Source organism: Topomyia yanbarensis, chromosome 3 (assembly GCF_030247195.1).
Source record: "Topomyia yanbarensis strain Yona2022 chromosome 3, ASM3024719v1, whole genome shotgun sequence".
NCBI lineage: Eukaryota > Metazoa > Arthropoda > Insecta > Diptera > Culicidae > Topomyia > Topomyia yanbarensis.
In genome coordinates, this window is record NC_080672.1 from 49295527 (window position 1) to 49319258 (window position 23732).

At 37.0% G+C, this 23732-nt stretch overlaps 1 protein-coding gene across 2 annotated transcripts in view; it reads left to right on the forward strand.

The window, feature by feature from the left end:
- Positions 1 to 23732, forward strand: part of LOC131691337 (MOXD1 homolog 2-like) — a 611999-nt gene that overhangs the window by 555876 nt on the left and 32391 nt on the right. For both annotated transcript variants that reach the window (XM_058977649.1, XM_058977648.1), the window contains 2 exons: positions 12019 to 12725; positions 12793 to 12961. In XM_058977649.1, the coding sequence (XP_058833632.1) occupies positions 12019 to 12725; positions 12793 to 12961 (876 nt within the window). The remainder of the gene's footprint in view (positions 1 to 12018; positions 12726 to 12792; positions 12962 to 23732) is intronic.

Consider the following 23732-nt stretch of genomic DNA (forward strand, 5'->3'; position numbering starts at 1 on the left):
AAAAAAAAATATCAAATTCAGCCAAAGTAAAAAAATCGTGTCTATAATTTTCAGCTAAAGAATGCAAAAAAATGGAGGGAACTAAAATTGTAGTTGTAAATCGTGGAATGACTCGCATTCTGCAAATTTAATACTTTTTTGGGGGTATTCTAATGTTAAAAGCAAATATTTTTTCAAAGTCCCCCGAAATCAAATTTATTTTGGTTACATAACTATATTAAGAAGAATATGTGAAAATTTCAGAATGGAACTCGAAGTGTTTTACGAGATATTTCAGTTATAACAGGCCTTTCACTGGGCGTTTAGTGTAAAATTGCCTTGTTTTATGATTATAATTGTAATATCTCGCAAAGAATTCCACTGCCAAATTTTTACACAATCTTTTTAACATGATTTTAATACTTAAAGAAAATAATAAATAAAAAATTTGGTCCAACCTGAAAAAAATTCAATTTGTTTCAAGTAATTGCAAATTTCATAAGTTATATAACAAAAAAATTGTGATTTTTTTTTGTTAAGCTTATTTGAAGACGCAACTTTTTTATTTAATTTTTTTTCCATATATCGAGTCGTTTCCGAGTTATCAGTGATTGACAAATGTTCAATTTTATAGACTTCAAAAGTTCAAAAGCGAATAACTTGAAAAAAATATAATATTTAGCCAAACCAAAAAATACGTGTCAATTATTTTTAGCTAAAAAATGTAAGAAAACATTTTCGAAGGAATTGAAATTTTGGTTGTAAAACTGACGTGGAATGACTTATGTATTTCAATGATTTAATCAACTAAAGGTAACTGCCCGGAATTTAATCTATTCAGGAAAATTGTCCACAAATCGAATGAAAATCACTTAACACTGTTACTACTATCATCTAATTTACGTAAAATTTTACTAAATGCTTCATTGCTGACAACATAACTAGAAACTATAAATGTGAACAAGCTCAATAATTTCAGCATCTCTTAATTTCGACACATAGAAGGGAATACATCGCACTTACTTCCCCTCGATTTCAATTTGTTGATTCCTTTTTGCTTTTTTTCTCCGTGATGTCTTATCATCTTATTCCATAAAGACCAAAAATAAAACGAAAGACTGTAATATAATGAAAACATGAAATCGAAACAATAATCCCACCTTATTGACTTATAGACTCAACTAGTTACAACATTTTAGTCGCTCTCCGTGATAACCTACTGATGTCTAATCAATCTATCGACACGTCGTTTTCAAACTTACATAGGCATTAATTAGAAACCATCGAAAGCGACTAAAATGCTGGTGGTGGTTGCAACATTTAGTTTATTATGGTTGATTGACTAATATGTGGTTTAGCATCAATTGATCAATTGACATCCGAAGGAAAGTAAGTGTAAAATCACGTCAGTTAGTCCTACCGCTACTGTGTACGTTTCTGTATATCAACAAAATTAGTAATATACGATTCGTGGGTTGATGAACACCTCAGGAAAACCGCTGGTTTACCACTTTTTGGCTTACTATTTCACGTTTTTCTTGCTTTTCGATTTTCCAGGCTAACAGTGTTTCAATACGGCCCGCATTCCCCACATAAAATGAAATTGAGTGTCAATAGAAATACTATTGCATTAAAATGATGCGAAAATAAAAAAAAACTGTCGTCTCGGTTACAACTATGTCATCAGCTAATTGAAATGTTTTTGTTTAGCACGCTTGAGTGAGATGCCTGACGTTTTTATTATACAATTCGTTTATTTGAGTCGGTTCAATGCATTAGCTAAGTGAAGCCTTGAGTCTTTAATATATTTCCACGATGTAAACAATGAAAATGATAAAACGCTAATGGTTCTCCAACAGATCTCGTGCGATTGACCTGTTTACTGACTGAGAAATATTTTTCATAACCAACCGCGTCTTGGTGGTCGTTCATATCAATCTTGTACACTTCCGTATTATTATCGTGGTAACTGCCATGTCCATGTTCTCGAATATCTGATTTCATTTTTGTTTTGTCCCCTTACGGGCAACCAGTGTCGACTTCCTCAATGATGATGCTGACTGTTAATTTTGAGATACTAGACGCAGTTTTTGCCGTCAATATTATATGAACAGCAGCCACAAATTTGGCAATTGTTTGTTTTTCAGGTAATCGTATTGGAGATTATGGATGTGCAAAGATGTAACGTGTATAATAATACTATCGCATTGCGTTTTGTACGTGCAGGGTCAGCTAGGACGAAATCCTAGCTTACCCTGCCCGTCTAATTCCTAGATGTGTCCTTTATAATAAATTGCATTTTTTCCAAATGTGACAGTAATCTTTTAATGGCCACGGTTCAAATAAGTTAAGTTTGTTTATTGGGGCTTTAACCTCTTGGTCGTTCGCCCGCGGTTCAAGTAAGTGGTATCAGATCTTGTAGTCGAACATTGATTTTCTCATCATCCATATATATATGAGAATCAACCACGTGTTACAAGTTTCAAAATGACTGGTTTCGCCTAAGCTAATTTGTTGAATAACATAAGTGCTGAATGCCTGACAAGGTAGAACTCGTTAAAGGCGAAGTTCGTAAGCATAACCTCTATTTTCACCTTCAGCAAATATTTCCCATCATGAAATTCGGTTATGCAAAAATTCCGGAAATCAATAGCCTCCAGGTTTGGCTGAAGCACCACTTCTTGCTTCAGCAAGAATTAAAGTAACAGTTTTTTTGTTCTTCCGACGAGTCACACAATATGAAAGGAAGTGTGTTATCAGACTCGGCATACTGAGTAGATATCGTGACCGATGTCTTCGGTGGCTGGAAATAGCAATCATCCTCACCATTCTCCCATTAATTTGTTGAAACCAAACAAGATACAATTTTTTTACGAGTTACCGAAAAACATGTTGCTTCTTAAATTTATTTTTGAAAAATTTCGGGGGGGGCTTTAGCCCCCTAGCCCCCCCTCTGGCTACGTGCCTGCGTGACTTTTGGAAGTCATAGCTCAGTTCATAGCTTTGTTTTTCGCCAGATATTCCAAAAATCAGTCGTTGATACTGCAAAAGTACTGCTGTATTTTCTTTGTAATCGACTTGGTTCTCAGAACTTCCCAGCAAACTCTATTGCTTTCTACCACACTGGGTTAAAAACAATAGCATATACTTCAGATTCAGTTTTCTGTACATAAGCTATGTATGGAAAACCAAAAATACGGTTACACAATCGCATTACTGCAGGGCAGTTACATATCATATCAAGCACGCTGCATAGTAGCCATGTAATAATTGAGTTTGCAAGGCCAAGTCAGTGCCATGATTAGAATACTACAATTGTGCTTGGGAAAATGCAGAAAATTCTTTGACATTTTCGGACTCACATCCAGCAACAAAGTCTTTGTTTGAATGCAAGTTTGCAAGCAATGCCGTCAGTATAACAAACTACGTATTCTTCAATTGTCGCTTCATCCAGCTAGACAGCCGTTGCTCGCGAGGAGGAATCTCGCATTGAAAGTTGTAAAAGGAAAACTATATGTGAGTGTTATGTCACTGGGAGCAAGCATACACTCATCCAGGATAATCATTTGGGGCCAATTCTGTGTGCCAACACGGAAAAGATCCGTTAATAAATTCATGAACAAAAAATCACGATTTCATAAACTGAACGAAAATCGTGACCAAGTTCCTGAAATTATGAATAATAAAACTCGTATTCATGGAACTATGTGTTTTCAAAAAACAAGTTCGTGCAGAACTGTACATGGCGTTACGTTGCGATGTTTGGTTGGGTTACTGTGGTTGTTCTCTACACACCTAGAAAAAATCTTGTAAATTTACGTCTCCTGACCCTGACATATACGAGCATCAAAAATGACTTAGTTTTACGTTTGGTTTTAATTTTACATGACGTTGATTTTTGTAAATCGTGTAATTTTACTCAACATATGGCGTTTGTTTTCAATGGCAGTAAGTGTAATTTTATGTCATTGCGCATGTAAAGTATATGTTTCATGTATAATTAAACGGAACACGGTAATGTTTCGTCATTTCGAGAATTACGGGTTGTTAAATTGTGTCATGTTTGCAATTACGTCAATGATAAAATTCATAATTTTTTGGTGTGTAGACATGTTTAGATTTTGTTCTGATTCTTGTACATGCTTTTGGGATACACCGGTTTGTATAAAGTATATCAGCTAATAGAAACGGCATTTAAACGATGTTCATAATTTCAGGAGCTTCGTCAAGATTTTCGTATTTTCTGATCACGTTTCCGTTTTTATTCATGAGTTTACTATCGGATTTTTTTAGTACAGAAGCTCGATTTATGTTCACGATTTCAGGGTCTGAGTTACGATATTCGTAATTTATACACTGAAACCTCCATTTACGAACCAAACCGGGGGTTCGTAAACTGAATTAGTTCGTAAAAAAAGTGTTCGTTATTTGGGATTTAGTTCGTAAAAAAAGTTTGCTTCACATTCTTATTAATATTCGTTGGTTGAGCAATATTCTGGATAACCCTAATAATATGGGTATTTTTGGAATGGGCTTGACAAGTAGATGCTGAAAATGGACAATTAGAAACGGTTTGAAATCCAAGATGGCGACTTCCGGTTGAGCAATATTCTTGATAACGCTAACAATATGGGTATTTTTGGAACGGGCTTGACAAGTAGATGCTGAAAATGGACAATTGGAACCGGTTTGAAATCCAAGATGGCGACTTCCGGTTGAGCAATATTCTCGATAACACTAATAATATGGGTATTTTTGGAACGGGCTTGACAAGTAGATGCTGAAAATGGACAATTGGAACCGTTTTGAAATACAAGATGGCGACTTCCGGTTGAGCAATATTCTCGATAACCCTAACAATATGGGTATTTTTGAAATGGGCTTGCCAAGTAGATGCTGAAAATGGACAATTGGAACCGTTTTGAAATACAAGATGGCGACTTCCGGTTGAGCAATATTCTCGATAACCCTAACAATATGGGTATTTTTGGAACGGGCTTGACAAGTAGATGCTGAAAATGGACAATTGGAACCGGTTTGAAATCCAAGATGGCGACTTCCAGTTGAGCAATATTCTCGATAACCCTAACAATATGGGTATTTTTGGAACGGGCTTGACAAGTAGATGCTGAAAATGGACAATTGGAACCATTTCGAAATCCAAGATGGCGACTTCCGGTTGAGCAATATTCTCGATAACGAACAATATGGGCTCTATTTCCGTCATGCGCTCGTCAACCCTATCCCGAAAATACCCATATTGTTGAAATTATAGAAAATTTATCTAAATCAGAAGTCGCCTTCTTGGATTCCAAAATGGTTCAAGACATCGATTTCTGTTATGCACTCGTCAACCCCATTCCGAAAATACCCATATTGTTGAGGTTATAGAGAATTTATCTAAACCGGAAGTCGCCATCTTGGATTCCAAAACGGCTCAAGACATCGATTTCCGTCATGCACTCGTCAACCCCATTCCGAAAATACCCAACTTATATTAGTAACAATTAATTAAGAATATATAAGTATATAACATCATGCTGTAATGTACGAACTCAAACTTTCCAAAAAGTGTTCGTTATTTCGAATTTAGTTCGTAAAAAAGAGTTCGTTATTTCGAATTTGGTTCGTAAAAAAAGTTACGTAAATTGAATATTATGTAAAAAAAGAGTTCGTAAATGGAGGTTTCAGTGTATTCCAGTTTTCGTGATATTTTAGTTACAAAGAGAGTGATTTGTGTTCATGATTTCAGAATCATTGTCACGAGTTTTGATGTTTTATTTACGAATAGTGTAATTTATATTCATGATTTCAGGATCTTAGTCACGGTTTTCATTATGTTATCGTGATATTTTATTCTTGAGCTCACTTTCGAATTTGACACAATTGCAATAATGTAACTCCTGTTCATGTTTAACAACCGTCGAATTTCTTACTCTGAGTAACGTGACATCGCGAATACGATTTGTGGCTCTATCATATGTTTTTTGTGCTGAACTCATTTTTCGTTTTCTATCCGGACATCTCATTGAACCTCATCCAATAAATAAAGCTGTTCAAGATACTAAAAGTTTTGTTATATATCCTGTACATAACTATTAGATATTTTATGAAAAAACTTCAATTTGTGAAATTGTTCACATGAAAATTTTTATACCATGTGCAAAGTTCCATGGAATTGAAAATGGTAACGGATGTCTTCTAAACATCATAAACACTCAAGATAGATCGTGAATCATATATCACGAATCATAAACCAGTTCATAAGTCCATGAATGATATTTAATGATTTTGTGAACTATTTCACGGGTACACATTATCAGATGTGACTATTATACTAAGAATCATGAATCGTCACGAATGGTCAGTCACTAGGAACCATGAATCAGTTCACGTATACATAAATACTTTATTATATTAGGAATCATTAACTAGTTCGCGAATAAATGAAAGTTATTTCATGGTTTTGTGACCTATTTCAAGAATGATAAGTTGCGACATTCGCTAGAAATCATGAATCAGTTCACGTATACATGAATAACATTTTATGATTTAGTGAACTATTTCACGAGCACGGCTATTGAATTGTAACTAATGCATTAGAAATCATCAACTACATCACGATGATGGAGAGGATTCATGAATAATATTCCGAGTTTCGTGAAATAGTGCGCGAGAAAATGTGTTTTGATTTTGTGAAAAACTTTACAATCACGAAAAGCAGGTCATGCTCCAAAAAAAAAATAAAAAATCACTATTTAACCTTTGATTTTATTAATAATGTTCATATAGTAGTGAACTGATTCACTTACAATCGGGTTGGTAATGGTATGCCGAAAACCGTGACTAAAGTTCACAAAACAAAAACAAATATTTCCACTAATTAAAGCGTTATATAGACATTACTGAAGGGAAATGGAACTAATAATAAAACTCATGATTTTTGTTCATGGTCCTGTAATCGTAACGTAAAAACGTGATTGTTTCAGAATTCATGGCACTTCATTCAAGATTTTGGGACCAATGTTTTCCCGTGTAGTTGCTCGATCCATTAGGTTATTGTTCCAGAGCCCAGTAACCTTAAGATAATGTGCACAAGAAAGTGTTTCTTATTTTAGAAATGCGTATTTTGGTTTCATTTTCAAGAGTGCCTCTAGAGCAGAAGTAGATTTTGTCGAAGATGGTTTAACTTTAAATGGATTGTCATGACTTCTCCCTTCTGCCAACACACAAGGCACCTGTATACCAGTACATGGTCTAATAATTGTTGTTTAGATCCACTGAATGTGCCTGGGTTTGAGTCCCCAAGATTTGCCGAAGGGTCGTCTACATCGGCCGTTCTCTTGATTCTGAAATCAAGGTGAGCTGTCCAAATGAATTTTGAGTACTGAATTATCACAACGTAGATACATTGATCTGCGCCGATAATTTTAGCGTCAAAGAGTTGCAACGGACGAGCTACGGTTGTAATTCTTCGTTGCGTGAAAAGCACTATTGAAGTTTTATTTAGATTAACTGAGATTCTAAAATCAAGACACTATTGCTCAACAACAAGGCTTGTTGCGTCAAATCAAAAACTGTGTTAATATATATCATTATATGATAATCATCGGTGAAACCGTAGGTCGGAGACTCAAGCGCATTAAGCTTCCTCAACAAGACACTGGCGACAATGTTCCATAGAAGTGGTAACAGCGCACCACTTTGAGGACATCCGCATCCTTATCTTTACTTGTCTTAACGATGAGTACAGATGTCTGTTGCTAAGCATTGCGTGTATCCAGTTCGTGATACAGAAAGGTATTCCCGGACCTCGTGCTGTTTCCAAAATGGATTCGAAAGACACATTGTCCAAAGTACATTCAATATCAAGAAAAACTCCTAAACTTGATCGCTTTTGCGAAAAAGCATTTTCAATATTGTAGACAGCATTGTGTAACAGAGTGGTAGTAGACTTCCCCTGCTGATGCATGCAACGGGTGCACGGCTAAACCCCCAGCCAACATTTTGATTCACTTTTACCGATTACAAACCAATTAATCATACGTTTATACGATGCAAAATTATTGTATAAAATGCATACATTCCTTCTAAGTGAACAAAAGTGGAGGCCATATAGGTACAATTCGGACTATAGCTACAATGTGATATACGATGTATGCTAATTCCATCAAAATGTTTATACAATCCTTCAGATTGTTCTTTTGAATTTGTATGTGATTAGCTGTACAGTTATATTGGGAAGCTTATACAACTTTATGGCCAAAAAAAGGTATGTATCCTATAACGAATACGGGTTGCATTTTGCTTAAAAATGCAAAAGAGCAAGCAGTTCTTCCTATATATTCAAAATAAATAAATCTGGATAATTTTTGCTTAATTTGCTAAGACTGTTAATATTTCATAGTTGAAGTCGTTATTCTCTGAAAATAAAATTTTGAATTTAAATTACCTTTTGTTTCCAGTCTGGATCCTGAGATATCTGTATCCACAGCGTAGCCGTTATGCATTGGTCTATATGTATACCGTTGACAAGTGGTAATATTCGCCCATCTTATTCTTTTTGTGTTTACGATTTCGAAATACCATAATGGAATTCAAATATGATACTCTAACATTGCTTAGAATTCAATGCATGATATCTCGCTAAATGATTTTATTGGGAAATATATGCGATTAGGTTTGACATTATTTGAATTGCTAACCGGTCATTTATATAACTCATTAGTATCGAAAATAATTATTGATACATTGTTATATGCTTTTATATATTGGTAGACCGTCGATATTGATGTTGATAGAGATGATAGAGAAGACCAGATCTCAATCCATGATGCCAGTATTTTCCACCATCCTTCATGTTAATTATTTCTAGTTCTTTTGGAGTCCTCATAAGCGTCCTGGGATCTTTTGGTAGATCAGCATGTATATGAGTGTTCAGCACACCAATAAGTGATTTTAGAGCAGATTGCGATATTTGGTATTCAGAAGCCCATTAGAACATAGTGAATATATATGTCCAATTCAAAATAATAAGTGAAAAATACCTTTACTTTCAGAATCGTCTACTTTACAAGCTTCTTGGAATAATTCAAACGGAACTTCATTATTGTGCATATTTTCTTGTTCATTGATTTCAATATTCGGAACATCTAACGGTTCCAGTGATGAACCACAATATTGTAGGCCAGAATAATCCCTACTTACTCGATCTTTATACTGAGAAGAAATCTGTCTTTTGCATTTTTGGAGCAATCGACTGTACGTTCCAGTTTTGCGAATACGAGTCAATTTATTTTTAATAACGAAAGCGTTCATTCTCTATTTTTTCGACACTCAGTAAATTCCGCGAAAGAGCAACGTTTGTAAAAATAAGATTACTATTAAGAACAACTTTACAATTTAATCCAATTCCTAATCGACTTATATATAATATATCGAAGATGTCATAACTATTTCTGTTTTGCAATTCTGTGTTGAGTTAGGGAGGATCAATAAACAACTTTAAATAAACATTGTATTTCGATCATTGATTTGCATTTTAAGTAACTTTTTTACAACTTATCATGACTTTAGCTGGAAGTATTTATAATTCTGATTTCGTCTGATAATATTTACAATTTGTATTGGACATTAATATACGACTGCTTGTTTGCTGGGCCAACATCTGGAATACAGTTATCGATTAAACGTTTCATTGACTTGAGAAGGAAGAAGGTCAGACTGGTCGGCCTAAAACTCTTTGTCTCCTCATAAGTAACACGGCCATCCTTGAGAATGAATTTCACAGTTATTTCCCGCCATAACTAGCCAAATTGTAAAATGTATTCTGTTACAAGACTGCAGGTAAGAAAGTTTTTCAAAATATGCTTGAAGTGTTCATGTCCTCTTGGAAGTAGAACTGGAATGATTCCATCCTTTCCCGGAGACTTATACGGAGTACAACTTTTAATTGCCCATTTGATCGATTCGGTCTACAAGCAAATGCCTAAAAATCAGAACTACTTGAAAAGAAATCAGGGACAATCGTCAGTAATGACTCCGCACAGCCTTGAAAGTGTGTGTCAAAAAGACTGTTGAGTACTGCATCTTCGTCAGACGAGTTCACCATTAGCAGTCTTAAGCGAAAATATATAAATGTGTTTCAATTTGAAAAGTATTTAAACTTTGAGACTTGAGACATTTGTTCAGGGGCTTTTCCAACAACTTCGCTTAGAGATTAGAATGGCATTTCTCTATAGTTTGCGAGCCAACTTAAAAACCTCCTACCCCTTGGTGCGCCTGCTATTCCAAGCTCTTCCACATAATTTTTTGAGTCGAACAAGTTCGGTATTCCACTAAGGGGTTCTTCTAAAGGACGCTAAACTTAAAACAGACAGCCCTGTTGATATGCTGCTACTATAAGTAAGGTTGTGATAGCCATGACCTCATCCAAATCACTTAGAGATTCAATCGTTGGAACCGTCCTATGAAATGTAGTGTTCAAAGTCTCTTCGAAGAGTTGCCGGTTCGAAGATTCGAGATTAGGATATATGACGATATCCAGCAAGGCGTTTAAATGATCAAAGACGTACTTATGATCAGATACCGAAGGTTCAATCTCGTTTGGTACGACCCCGTTTGCGTAATACTGTCAGAGTAGAGAGTTACATCTAACACCTCTTTTCAGCCAGATCGTGAAAATGTTGAGCATATTTGTACTACTTAAGTATTCCTTCAATTCAATGCCTATCAAATTAATATCTGAGCTGGTCCAAATTATGTGGTGGGTATTTGCATGCCCACCGATTATGAGAAAAAACCCATTTCTGCAACAGTATGATTCAGCCCTTTTGAAATTACCAGAAGCTTCATTATGTATCAGATATGCCAAACAACATACATATTTTCTATTTACACTAGCAACAGTAATAGTAGTAATTTGAGGGCAGACATCAACATGCCCCTCCATAGCTCTACCCACTGCCAAAGTCTGGCGGCGACTGAGTTAGCTAAGGGGGCAAACAGTGATAATAAATATCTCAAGCCTGAGCCCAGTCCACTGGATCTAAAAATGGAAAACGAGAGAGATTTGGTCCGATCGATAAGAGGGAGAGGTGACTGCTTTGCTTATAGGAGACATTGAGGGTCGATAGGTCAATTAGGAGGTATTGGACATATTAATACTTGCTGTACGTGTAGCACAAGACGGGACAGATTAATACTTGCTGTACGTGTATACTGAAGATAAATTTGTGCCACTCTAACCGCACTTGATCACAGCACTACCCATTTCATTTATTTCGAAATTTATTTGGTTGAGATACTGCAACTTGCCGGATGCCAAATGAATTCTAGGCTGATTTTGTCCGAACAAAGACCAAACTCCTAGTGGATCGCAGCCTGAAACTTAATTAATTAAGCAAGTTCCTCTTATTGCCATTAAAATTGTATCCACTTCAAGGACTTTTTTCAACTATAATCGACAAAAACTTTGATTGATGAAATTTTCTTGAAAAACAACAGCTTCAATCAGCAATAAATATTCCCGATAGAACACCTTAATCCAATTTCATTACCATGTTGTTTCCTTCGAAAAATACATCCTATAAAAGATTTACGATTTCAATCAAAATCCAATAAATTCCTGGGTAAAACGGGCTCCAAGAATCCTGCGTCAACAATTCTGCCATTGTTCCGTCACTTCCAGCAGATCGAGATTACTAGATCAGAATTTTACGACATCTCTATCTCTGCTTTTGTTTTGCATTCTCACTTGAATGCGGAAACCCCCTTTCCCGCGGTGACTCAGCCACACCGATGACAATAAAACCCACTCAAGCAGTCGACCTACCAACCGAACCAAGCAATAAATATGATTTTGAGTTATTGCCTTTTGATGGTCCCTTTATTTGTGGTCCCGCCCCATTCCCACCACCCCCGGACTGACCATCGGAATTTTATTGCAGCTCGCGCTGAATCCAATAAATTGCACTAAAGAAGTTGTTTTTGTTTCTATCCTATTCTATCGCACATCCGCATCATCGTCCTCACTATCAGGGCTTTTCGTTTCCTGCCGAAGCCGGATACCCGCTGGATTCGAATCAGGCCCGCTTCTATCTAATGGAGACGCACTACAGCAGCAGCGTGGAGTTTGGCGAAAGTGCAGTGAATGCCGCCGCCTCTGCCTCCATGGCAGCCGCTGCCAGCAAGAGTAAGGTGATGGTGGACAATTCCGGGTTGAAAATTTACTACACCAGTGCGCTGAGGAATCACGATGCCGGAGTGCTGTCGGTTGGAATGGACCCAAATTGGAGGCATATCATACCGCCTGGGCAGGACCACGTTGTGTCCGAGGGACACTGCGTCGGCGAGTGTACCCAGCGAGCGTTTCCACGTGACGGGATTAATATTTTTGCTGTTATGATGCGGACGCATCAAATTGGCAGGCAAATCAAACTGAGGCAGATCCGCTACCGGGAGGAACTTTTGCCAATCGCGCACGATAGAAACACGGATTACAACTATCAGGAGTATCGAAGGCTAACATCTCCGGTAAGGGTGCTTCCGGGTGATCGACTGATTGCCGAATGCATCTACGATAGTTCGGGACGAGCAGCCATCACTCTGGGTGGGTTGACCACTCGGGAGGAAACCTGCCTGGTGCTAACCTTGTACTTCCCGAGGCAGAAAGAACTAACAACGTGCCACTCGTTGCCCAGCCTACCAACGGTGCTGCATTCGCTGGGAATCAACGAGCTCGTTCCGTAAGTATTTTGCTATTTGATGCTTTTGTTTAACAATGCTAATTAGTTCGTTTGTTTCCGAAAACAGCGGTTCGAATCCGGTGCGGATCGCCTCCCCGACGGAACTTTCCGGCATGACGCTAGAGACGCGTCTCATCTCGTACGACTGGCGAAACAACTTCAAAAGTTTTCAGTACGTAACGCGTAAAGGATCCTTCAAGCCACTCTGCTGGAGTGCGAAAAATCAACCATTGGCGGTAAGTGCCCATTTACTAGCTTCAGTTGTTTTAATATACCAAAACATGTACTTCGTTCCTAACCACCAGCGTCAGAGTGACTGTGAGCTGTGAATGAAGCTTTTTAGAAGTCGAATTTCCTAGCCACAGCACGAACTACCGACCACGACCGCGACCGCGCCGGGTGTTTCAGGAGGGTGGAAATCCTATTAGCATTAGTGCCAAAATCGGTGAGGGGAATAAAATATTCTTCGGAATGAAACGCCTAACGGCTCATCTGGTTCCCAGGAGAGCTTTTGCTTGTTTGAGAACGATGTTTTCTTAAATTGCAAACCTCACCACATCACCGGCTACTGCTGCTGCTGGTGTGGTCCAGAGATTGCCTCGGGGACGTTTGCTTACCGGCGGCGGCGTTTATTTTTTCTTTCTAGGGGTTACGGGCGAGTAATCGCCGTACCGGTGTTGGTTGGCGCAAAGGCATTCTAAGACAAGTGGAGGATGTCGGCACCTGGGTTGAATTAATAATTACCATTGAGATGACTTTACTGTTGTTGGGAGGATAAAAGTTTTTAGAACTCATCCATATCGAAAGATATCTGATGGAATCAGTAGAAAATAAATATAACAAAAACAAAATATTTTACAGTATTAAAAAATATTCAGATAGATGTTGCAAAGGTCTAAAAATTGTGAACATCAGAAACATTAAAACAGCTCTTTTGTGCGCTTTATTCCTACAAATGTGTGTTTCAGGAAACAAAAAATAACCATGCACGTCGCTATGAGGGAGGGGGGGTGGTAGGGGGCTAAAGCCCCCTTCCGAAATTTTTGGAAACAAATTAAAGAAAAAATGTTTTTCGGTGACTCTAAATAAAATTAGTATCTTGTTTGGTTTGAACAAATTAATGAAGAAGATTGCTATTTCGAACTACCAAAGACACCAGTTACGATACTCAATTTGCTTTCTGCTTCTGCCCGAGCCAGAACGAAGCAAACGACGAAACAGTTTTTTTCATATTGTTTATCTCATCAAAAGAACAAAACAGTTCTTGCTGTGATGATGAGTGAGTCGCAGTGGTGCTCCAGCAAAATACGTCGGCCAATGACTTCCGACCGTTTCGTATAAGATCGAGTATTAGTGAGGTGAAACATTTTCTGAATGTAAGGCTTGCGAACGTCGCTTTTATAGAGTTCTACCATTCCGAGCAAATACTCATGGGTTCAAACACCACATAGCCCCTTAAAAATATCTTAAACATGGTCCGTGCCAAAATTCACAACCATTAAGACACCATAAAATGGTCTCGATAACCCACAAATACACCAACATATGGTATTTTATATGGGATCTACCGGACCATGGTGATGGTGTTTTCATGGGTTGAATCCATTTCAAACACCCATGTCAAAACCCATGAGCATGGGTGTATTATGGACTTTACGTTTGCTCGGGATGTCAGGCATTCAATGCTGATAGCGTTCAACACAAGCGAAACCAATCATTTTGCATAACGACTTGTAACACGAAGTTGTGTGCGATACCGCTATAACTTTGATCCTCATATTAATACACGACGAGAAAATTAGTCTTCCGCTACAAGATCTAATACTATTCACTTGCACCATGGCTATTCGAAGATACATATCACATTTGGAAGACATGGAATTCATTATAAAGGACATATCTAGGAATTACTTCCCGGTATTTGAAATGGTGATTTTGTAGTGAGAATTCGGGTAGATCAATCCATTTCCTGCTACCTGATCATGCACACACAAAACATAAAGCGTTATTACATTACATATTTGCAAATACCTAGGCTCAAATACCATAACCCGAATCACAAGCAATTGTTAAATATGTGGCAGGTGTTTAGGTAATATTGACGGCAAAATCTGCGTTAAGTATCTCAATATCAACAGCCAGCACCAGAATTGAGGAAATTCATACTCGCGACTAGTATGGATAAGAAATAAGATGTTTGCGTACATAAAAGTAGAAAGTACGATGAAGACACCGAAGTGTTCGAGATAGAAATGAACGACCACCAAGACGCTAGACCTGCTGAAAAATTTAATACAGAAGCTGGATTTTTGATGTATTATTGGAAAATATTTTCCTTTAAAAGCTCTGAAAAACATCTAAAGAATATGTGAAAATGAAAACTGCAAAAGTTTAATCAAAAATCTGGTTTTTCTTTAATTTAGTTACTATTACTTTCAATATGGACAATGTAAAAAATATAGTATCATTTTCGTGATAAAACTTTACGCTTTACAAGACCTTTTTATTGTTTTAAATAGTGGTAGGGTGGAACTAAAGTTAATAAAATCAGAAAATTACCTGTTTATTGGTTTTAGATAGTGTTTAGCGGTCTTCCAGAAAATTGAAGGAAAATTTAATTTTAAAAAAACTTTCTCGAAGACACTGGAGCTCTATGTCTTGGACTTTTCGTTTTACAAGAATTTATTTTTAATTTGGGTGCTTCTTAAAAAATGGGTTTATTTCTATAACTTTTGCAGTTTTGATTTTTCATTACGATGACTTTAGGAATATTTTCAGATATTTTGAAGGATAACAGTTTGTTTCAATATACTAAACATCTACCTTCCTTAGTTGGAAAGTTATCTATGGGTCATTCCACGCGAAGTGATCAAAAAAAGATGCAAACTTGAAATCGACCTTCACGGATTTGAGCCGAATTTGGAGGAATTGTTCATCTGGGGCCAATATATAAAAACTAAAATTTTTGTGACAATTGAACCACCCCTCGGGTCATGGGAGCACCCCCCATTTTGGCAAATTGCCAAAACTCTTGATTTTCTTTTGATCATATCTCCGGTTCTATTTACTCTAGAATCAAACCACAAGATGGCTTTTGAAGAATATTGTGCAAGGAGTCTAGAAAAAATATTATTTTTGCCGGCAGTGCTGCCAACTATGCGATTTTTTCAGTTAAATAAAGTTTTTTCTCTCCGCACATATATTTTAATTCTGAAAATTTTAATGCCATCGCGTTTCTCAGACATTTTTACATAAAAAACACGTATCATCCCAATATATTATGAGCACAACCTGAGATATACCGTTTTGAAGGGAAAAACTCTCATTTTCTCATATAAAATCGCAAGCGCACAACACTAAAAATCCCATGACCCGAGGGGTGGTTCAATTGTCACAAAAATTTGGGTTTTTATATATTGGCCCTAGATGAACAATTCTTCCAAATTTGGTTCAAATCCGTGAAGGTCGATTACACGTGCCTTGATAACTTCGCATGGAATGACCCCTATACTTTTTATTAAAAATGAACTGTATTTTGAGTAATTATTCCAAGATGTATAAAAATGTCGCATTTACCATTTTTTGATGATTTATTCCACAAAGTTGAATATTTCAAATGTTAAGTGCCCTAATGAAAGATAATGCTATTTGAAAGTTATATTTTTAGTAGAAGTTCTCATAACTTTGGAACGAAAAAAGTTTAGTAGTTGATGTATAAAAACAAATTATGAACCCTAAAATAATCTTCAAGCTACCCAAAAGGAACTTTACACCCAAAACGTACCCGGTAAGAATCGCTTACATGAATGCAATAAATACGAGCGAAAATTGCAAGAAGCATCTTTGCATGTAATGTAAGAAACAGAAAAAACGAATTTCGCCTATGCATTAGCGATGTATGTGTATTGGTGACCAATATGCGTCAGTTTAAATGGAAAGTATAAAAGATAGTGCTTGCCTGTCATCAGCAAATTCGTCTAAAATGTGTTGTTCTACAACTTCATTGAAGATAGCCTAACTCTATCTCGAACCGGTTAAAAGTTCAATTTTAAACCTTACCAATATAAGATCTACCCCAGCTTCTGTTTACGCACTTGTAATCCGGATAACCGTGATATCTTTAATAATTTCATACTTGACAGAAGTCGATGTCTGAAACTGTTTGGAAAACCAAAATGGCGCCTTCATGTTTAAATAAATAATCTATAAGGGTATCTATATGGGTATGGTATGGGTATACCCGATCAAAATGAAATAACAAGATTTTAACAGATTGCAATTTTCGTAACATATTCTGTTATAAACAAGGTCTCGTTAGTAGTTAAAATAACAGAAATTTATAACAAGTAACAACGCGAGATATAATTTTGAAATCTATTTGTTATGTGTTTCTGATCGGGTATGGTAACAGTATGGGCTCAACAGTACGGGTATTTTTGGAATAAGGTTGACGATTAGATGACGAAAATCGGTGTGTGAAGCCATTTTGGAATACAAGATGGTGACTTTTGGTTTCGATAAATTCTCTAGAATATCAACGGTATGGGTATCTTCGGATTGAAGTTGACGAGTAGATGCCGGAAATCGATGTCTGCAGCTGTTTTGAAATCTAAGATGGCGATTTCCGGTAACTCGATAACCTGAAAAATATAGGCATTTTCGAAAGAGATAATCATATAGTAGATAGAGGTACAATGAATAGTGAGGCGGATGATAGTTCTAGATAATTTCTCTCAACCGGAAGACGCTATTGGCCTTCAAAGTAACGTCACTCATCTATTTCTGTCATCTACTCGAAAAGCCCATTCAAAAATACCTTATTCATTAGAGTTATACAGAATTTTGCTCAAATGAAAGTCGTCTTAGCTTTCGAGATAGCGCCAAGCTACCATTTTTATCATCTACTCGTCAATTCCGTTCTAAAAATACCCATATTGTTAAAGTAATCGAGAATATTGTTCAACCAAAAGTCGCCATCTTGGATTTCGAAATGACACCAAACATCCATTTTCATCATCTATTCCTGAAACCCGTTCCAAAAATAACCATATTGTTAGGGTTATCGAAAATATTGGTCTCGGATTCTTGGATTTCGAAATGGGCCAAACGTCCATTTTCATCTTCTACTTGTCAAGCCACTTCCAAAACTACCTATATTGAAAGGGATATCGAGAATATTTTTTAACGGAAGTCGCCATCATGAAATTCAAAATGGCGTCAAACATTAATTTTCATCATCTACCTGTGAAGCCCGTTCCAAAAATAATGAGTGTTCGTAAATATTGCTCAACAGCAAGTCACCATCTTGGATTTTAAAGTGGCGCCAAAAATTCATTTTCATCATCTACTTATCAAGCCCTTTCCAAAAATTTCCAAATTGGAGTCATCAAGAATTGCTTTCAACCGTAAGTCGCCATCTTGGATTTCAAAAAGGTCGGAAATATCTATTTCCATCATATGCTTGTAAAGGCCGTTCCAAAAATATCTATCATATTAGGGTTATCGAGAATATTACTCAAGTTCTCTTTAGAAATGTGCAAACTTTGGTTGCAAACCAAATCCCGAAAACGAACTCTATTTTTTACGAACCAATTCAATTTGTGAACGACCGGGTTAGTTCGTTTTAAATGGAAGTTCTAGTGTATTAACTTTGCTGATATGCAGAAACATACACACTACAAGCAGAACTAACCGTCGTGATTTTGTTCTTACTTTCCATCGGATGTCAATTGCTACTAAATCACATATTAGTCTATCAATCGTAATGAACTTAATGTTGTTACCAGTAGCAGCATTTTAGTCGCTTTCTACGGTTTCCAATTATTGTCTATGTAAGTTTGAAAAAAACGTGACTATGCAGCGAACAGACATCAACCAAGAAGAGCGACTAAAATGTTGTAACTGGTTGAATCTATAAGTCATTAAGTTAAGATTAATGTTGATAGTCTTTCGTTCCATTTGTGTTCGTTATGTAATTAAATGAGAGAGATGATCAGAAATCACGGAGAAAAGGGAGAAAATAGAATCAATCAACTGAAATCAACTAATCAGAAATCACGAAGAAAAGGGAGAAAATAGAATCAATCACCTGGAATCAACTAATGAACACCTCTTCTATCTTTACTATACACTTGAGTGCTTTCGGAATTGCGCCGTAATTCTCTCATTTTTAGAAAAATCTTTTCGTTTTCATTACCCATAGGGCTTTGATGCGTTAGGTGCAACAGTTTTAATTGAAACTGTTTTCCAAATCGTGGTAAAACCATACATCACACTTTTGTTCAAGAAGTCGAATATATTTTCCAATCTTTATAGTAGTTTCGAAAAAAAGAGCAAATTATTTTTATTCAACAATATTAGTGTCAATATATTTGTTTAACGAAGTGATGAATTAATTTAGAAAGTGTAACTGATTGGTCATAGAAAGATACCTTACTCTTCGGCAAAGGGGAAAGCAAGTGCATTGTACTCTCTTCCATATCTTGGAAGCAAGTGATGCTGAAATTATAGAACTTATTCATATTTCTAGTTTCTAATTAGTTTGTTCATCAATGATACATTTAACACATTTTACGTAAATTAGAAAATATCAGTAATCAGTGTAAAGTGATTTTCTTTCGATTTGTGAGATGTTTTCTTTGGTGGATTATATTGTGGGCATTTTCCTTTGGCATTTTCATTGAAATATATACTTTAATTGAAAACTTTTATTGGCTGGGACTTTGATCTGCTAGGCTAGAGCCAGTCCTGAAAATTGTTTCATCATATCATAAAAAATGGTTTTAACGTAATGCCCAAAAAAAACTGGTAATAGCGGTAAGATGTCAGATAAATAAAAATTAAACCGTTTCAGTGCATCTACAAATCGCCTGCCAGATCAGATGATTTAGTGCAAGTTGCGACATTCTCTGCGTTCGAACATTCTTTGGATACTTTTCTACTCACGTGGATTTAGCGTTTTCTACAACTTGTAAACGTTTAGTTTTGAGCATCTTGCATTTTTAGCACCGTCAGGGATTGTCATAATCAATTAGCGCACAAATACTACGGGCCGCAACATAACCTAGAAATGATTGTTTCTGTCTCGATTTTATGGGAAAATTGATGAACAAAAGAAACGACTAATTTGAAAACAAAATACCTGAATCGATATTTAGATTGCTCTGTTAAATAAAATTTTGTGCAGATAATTCACGTTTAGTAGTTGATACCATCCAATAATCACATTAGGAACCAAACACTAGCATATGTTTCCTTTAGACTTTATAATGGAAAATCGGTGCTGGGTCATTATGCCGAATGTCGTCAGACCAAATGCTATTAGGTCGTATGGGTCATTAGGCCGAATGGGTCATAAGACCGAATGTGTCATAAGGCCGAATGGGTCATAAGACCGAATGTGTCATAAGGCCGAATGGGTCATAAGGCCGAATGGGTCATAAGGCTGAATGGGTCATAAGGCCGAATGGGTCATAAGGCCGAATGGGTCATAAGGCCGAATGGGTCATAAGGCCGAATGGGTCATAAGGCCGAATGGGTCATAAGGCCGAATGGGTCATAAGGCCGAATGGGTCATAAGGCCGAATGGGTCATAAGGCCGAATGGGTCATAAGGCCGAATGGGTCATAAGGCCGAATGGGTCATAAGGCCGAATGGGTCATAAGGCCGAATGGGTCATAAGGCCGAATGGGTCATAAGGCCGAATGGGTCATAAGGCCGAATGGGTCATAAGGCCGAATGGGTCATAAGGCCGAATGGGTCATAAGGCCGAATGGGTCATAAGGCCGAATGGGTCATAAGGCCGAATGGGTCATAAGGCCGAATGGGTCATAAGGCCGAATGGGTCATAAGGCCGAATGGGTCATAAGGCCGAATGGGTCATAAGGCCGAATGGGTCATAAGGCCGAATGGGTCATAAGGCCGAATGGGTCATAAGGCCGAATGGGTCATAAGGCCGAATGGGTCATAAGGCCGAATGGGTCATAAGGCCGAATGGGTCATAAGGCCGAATGGGTCATAAGGCCGAATGGGTCATAAGGCCGAATGGGTCATAAGGCCGAATGGGTCATAAGACCGAATGGGTCATAAGGCCGAATGGGTCATAAGACCGAATGGGTCATAAGGCCGAATGGATAATAAGGCTGAATGGGTCATAAGAACAAATGGGTCATAAGGCAGTATTAGGTCATAAAGCCGAATGTGTCATAAGGCCGAGTGGGTGGATCCAGATGGCTAGTGAATTCAACACGCTCCAAAAATGTGGGCTTATTAGGTGAAAACAATGCAGGTGAAAATTAGTTCAGTGTTTCTGAGGTTGCATCTGCGTTGGAAACATTTATTGGTTTTAATGCCCAAAACAATGTGTTTATTGCTTTGCCATGTCCCCAAATGGCCATAGTGATAGTGCAATACAGTAAAATTCACAGATGTCTAGTGGAAAAAGGGCCTTGTGACTGGCTACCCAAGATCAAGCAATTTGAAAAACATTCAGTCACAAATCGGAATTGGACCGAATTCTATCCTATTGAGTCCTATTAAGTAGGACTGGATTCTTATCTGCTCGACTTGACTGCTTTGTTGACTGATTATTTCAAAACCGTAACTTGTTCAAAATGCTAAAAGAACAGTTAAAGCTCAATAGCTAGAAAAAACACATGCAAATTAATGATACATGCAGCTGTAAATCTTGCATCATGCCCAAAACATGTAGACCAGCTATTTATTGAAGAAGACAGTAATTTTACAAGTGAAGACTAAATGTCTAAAGCCTGTCAATCGACAGGCCGCAATGCAACGATTCGTTAAATTAATCTTTTAACCTAATAACAATCTGGCTGACAAATAGTTTCTGATGATGCTGGATCATTAAACTGTAAGGCCGAGTGACATTAGGCTGAATAGTCATAACGACTAATGGTCATTATGCCGAAGGGCACAAGTCCAAATGGACGAAAGAGAGTGATATTGTGGTTGGAACTGAAAACAAGATTTAAAAGAATGTTCTGAACTGAAATTAAAAAAAATGGAACCCGAAATTTCAAATCTTCAAAAATTTGAACCTGACCCCAACCCAAAAAGGCAAGGAATGGAATAAATTATTTACCAGAATAGCAAACAATCCAGCCATGTTTGGCCTTGCAATATTGCCTTCTCAGTATACTGGTCACGTGTACAGTGCAGCTTCATTGCATTAACACGGCTAGCTACGAATGGTGGTATCGGCAAATATTGCACGAACCTAAATTACAAATTTAAAAGATTTTCCTTTTCGATTGGAGCTTGTTATTGATGGCTCTGCTCGAGATAGACGAAGAATATTGAGTTGTTCTGCGCCAGTTCGGCGAGTTTTTTTATGGGAATCAGTTTTTTCTCTATTAATGCATTATTTTAAATTCAATATATAATCATTTCTGATTAAATTGTGCAAAAATTTAGTTACTTCATCCAGCACAAGAAATATTTAAATCGTTGGAATTCCTACACTCTTGTTTTCCGGAATATTGCGAAATTCTCTATGTCGAACAAAATTATTAATAATAATAACATTGTAAAGACAAGTGGTATCACGTTAGCAAATTTCACAAAGTTGTCTATTTTAGTCGTCTACGTAATTTTCTAGAACTTCAGAAATCATTTAAAGCTATACAAAAGAGCTTACCGTGATAAAACTGTTTTTGAGGGGTCTTTCACAAATAGCCCTCTATATCTCTAAAAGTATTGAAGTATTGAAGAATATAAATTTCGTAACTCATTGTAAGGAGGATTAATCATCGGTCCAATTGCATGAAAAGAAAGAAACTTTCTCAAAGACATCGCATTGCTAAAATATATATTTTTGCGGAATCAAAAAAGTCCCCATTTTTGGACCGCTGTGCAATATCAATCCAGTGCACTGTCCAGTACTGCAAAATGGTGGATTAATGTAGAACCAGTGTTGAAAAAATACCCGATCAAAATTGGAGCGGTATTGAACCTATTTCGGTTCGTTACGCGTTCAATTGAAAGTTCAGTATAATAAGTGATGGTTCGCCTATTAATTTCGCGTATTGTGGTAGCTGTGAACACAAACCTAGTATTTCCTTTCAGGATTTAGCAGCAGCTATGTTAATACCAGATATTGATGAGACGAAATTGATTATTTGGTGCTAAGTCAGTGTCAGATACTGCTGAGATGAATTTGAAATGCAAATTACTCTACTTACTGAAGTTATCCAACTTTCTTTTAATTCTCATCACTTATAATTCTGATTGAAACGAAAATTGCATTCTGTTAGAATTTTGTTATTTCATTTCGATCTGGTTGGTTTAACGATAAACGAATTTTTTATGGAGACGCGTGCTGAAATCCACCACATTTCCAGACACCCAATGAATATTGCTCTTCCCAAAAACCCCGTGATGATGTTTGATATATTAAATCGGATTCAGACACGCTTGACGAAGCACGGATAAAGCCAGGCTATGCTCGAAGTCACTTCTTCCTTGTTGTACCTAGGATGATGAACAAACTACGAACCCAATCAATGTAGAATCAAAACTCATTTTTTATCACATAAAAGTGATTTTGGTCCGCACCAATCACGTAATGAACATAAAACACCGTTTGCTCGGAATAAGTTGACTGACACCGAGAACTTTTTCGGACTCGTTTCTACTACAGAGAATCATGGAGGTTGACATTAAGCACTCTCCTGGGTTCAAACGTAGAACGTGCATATTCCCAATGTCAAGTTTACCAAACCACATCAGCATCCCGGTAGTCGAATGATGCACTCTTCATCGTTGGAGTGTTTGGTAGCAGTGAAAATAGAGGATAGGTGAAAATGAATGGAAATTATGGTGCCTGAGCTTAAAATGTCCTACTCACAAACACACAACCACTCACACACACACACATTGACAATCTAGCAATAACGTTTAGTTGGCTTTTGAAACTGGCAGAGAATATACGTATGTGAGTGAATGAAGAGCTATCGAACCGAGAACGAAGAACTTTAGAATATTTAT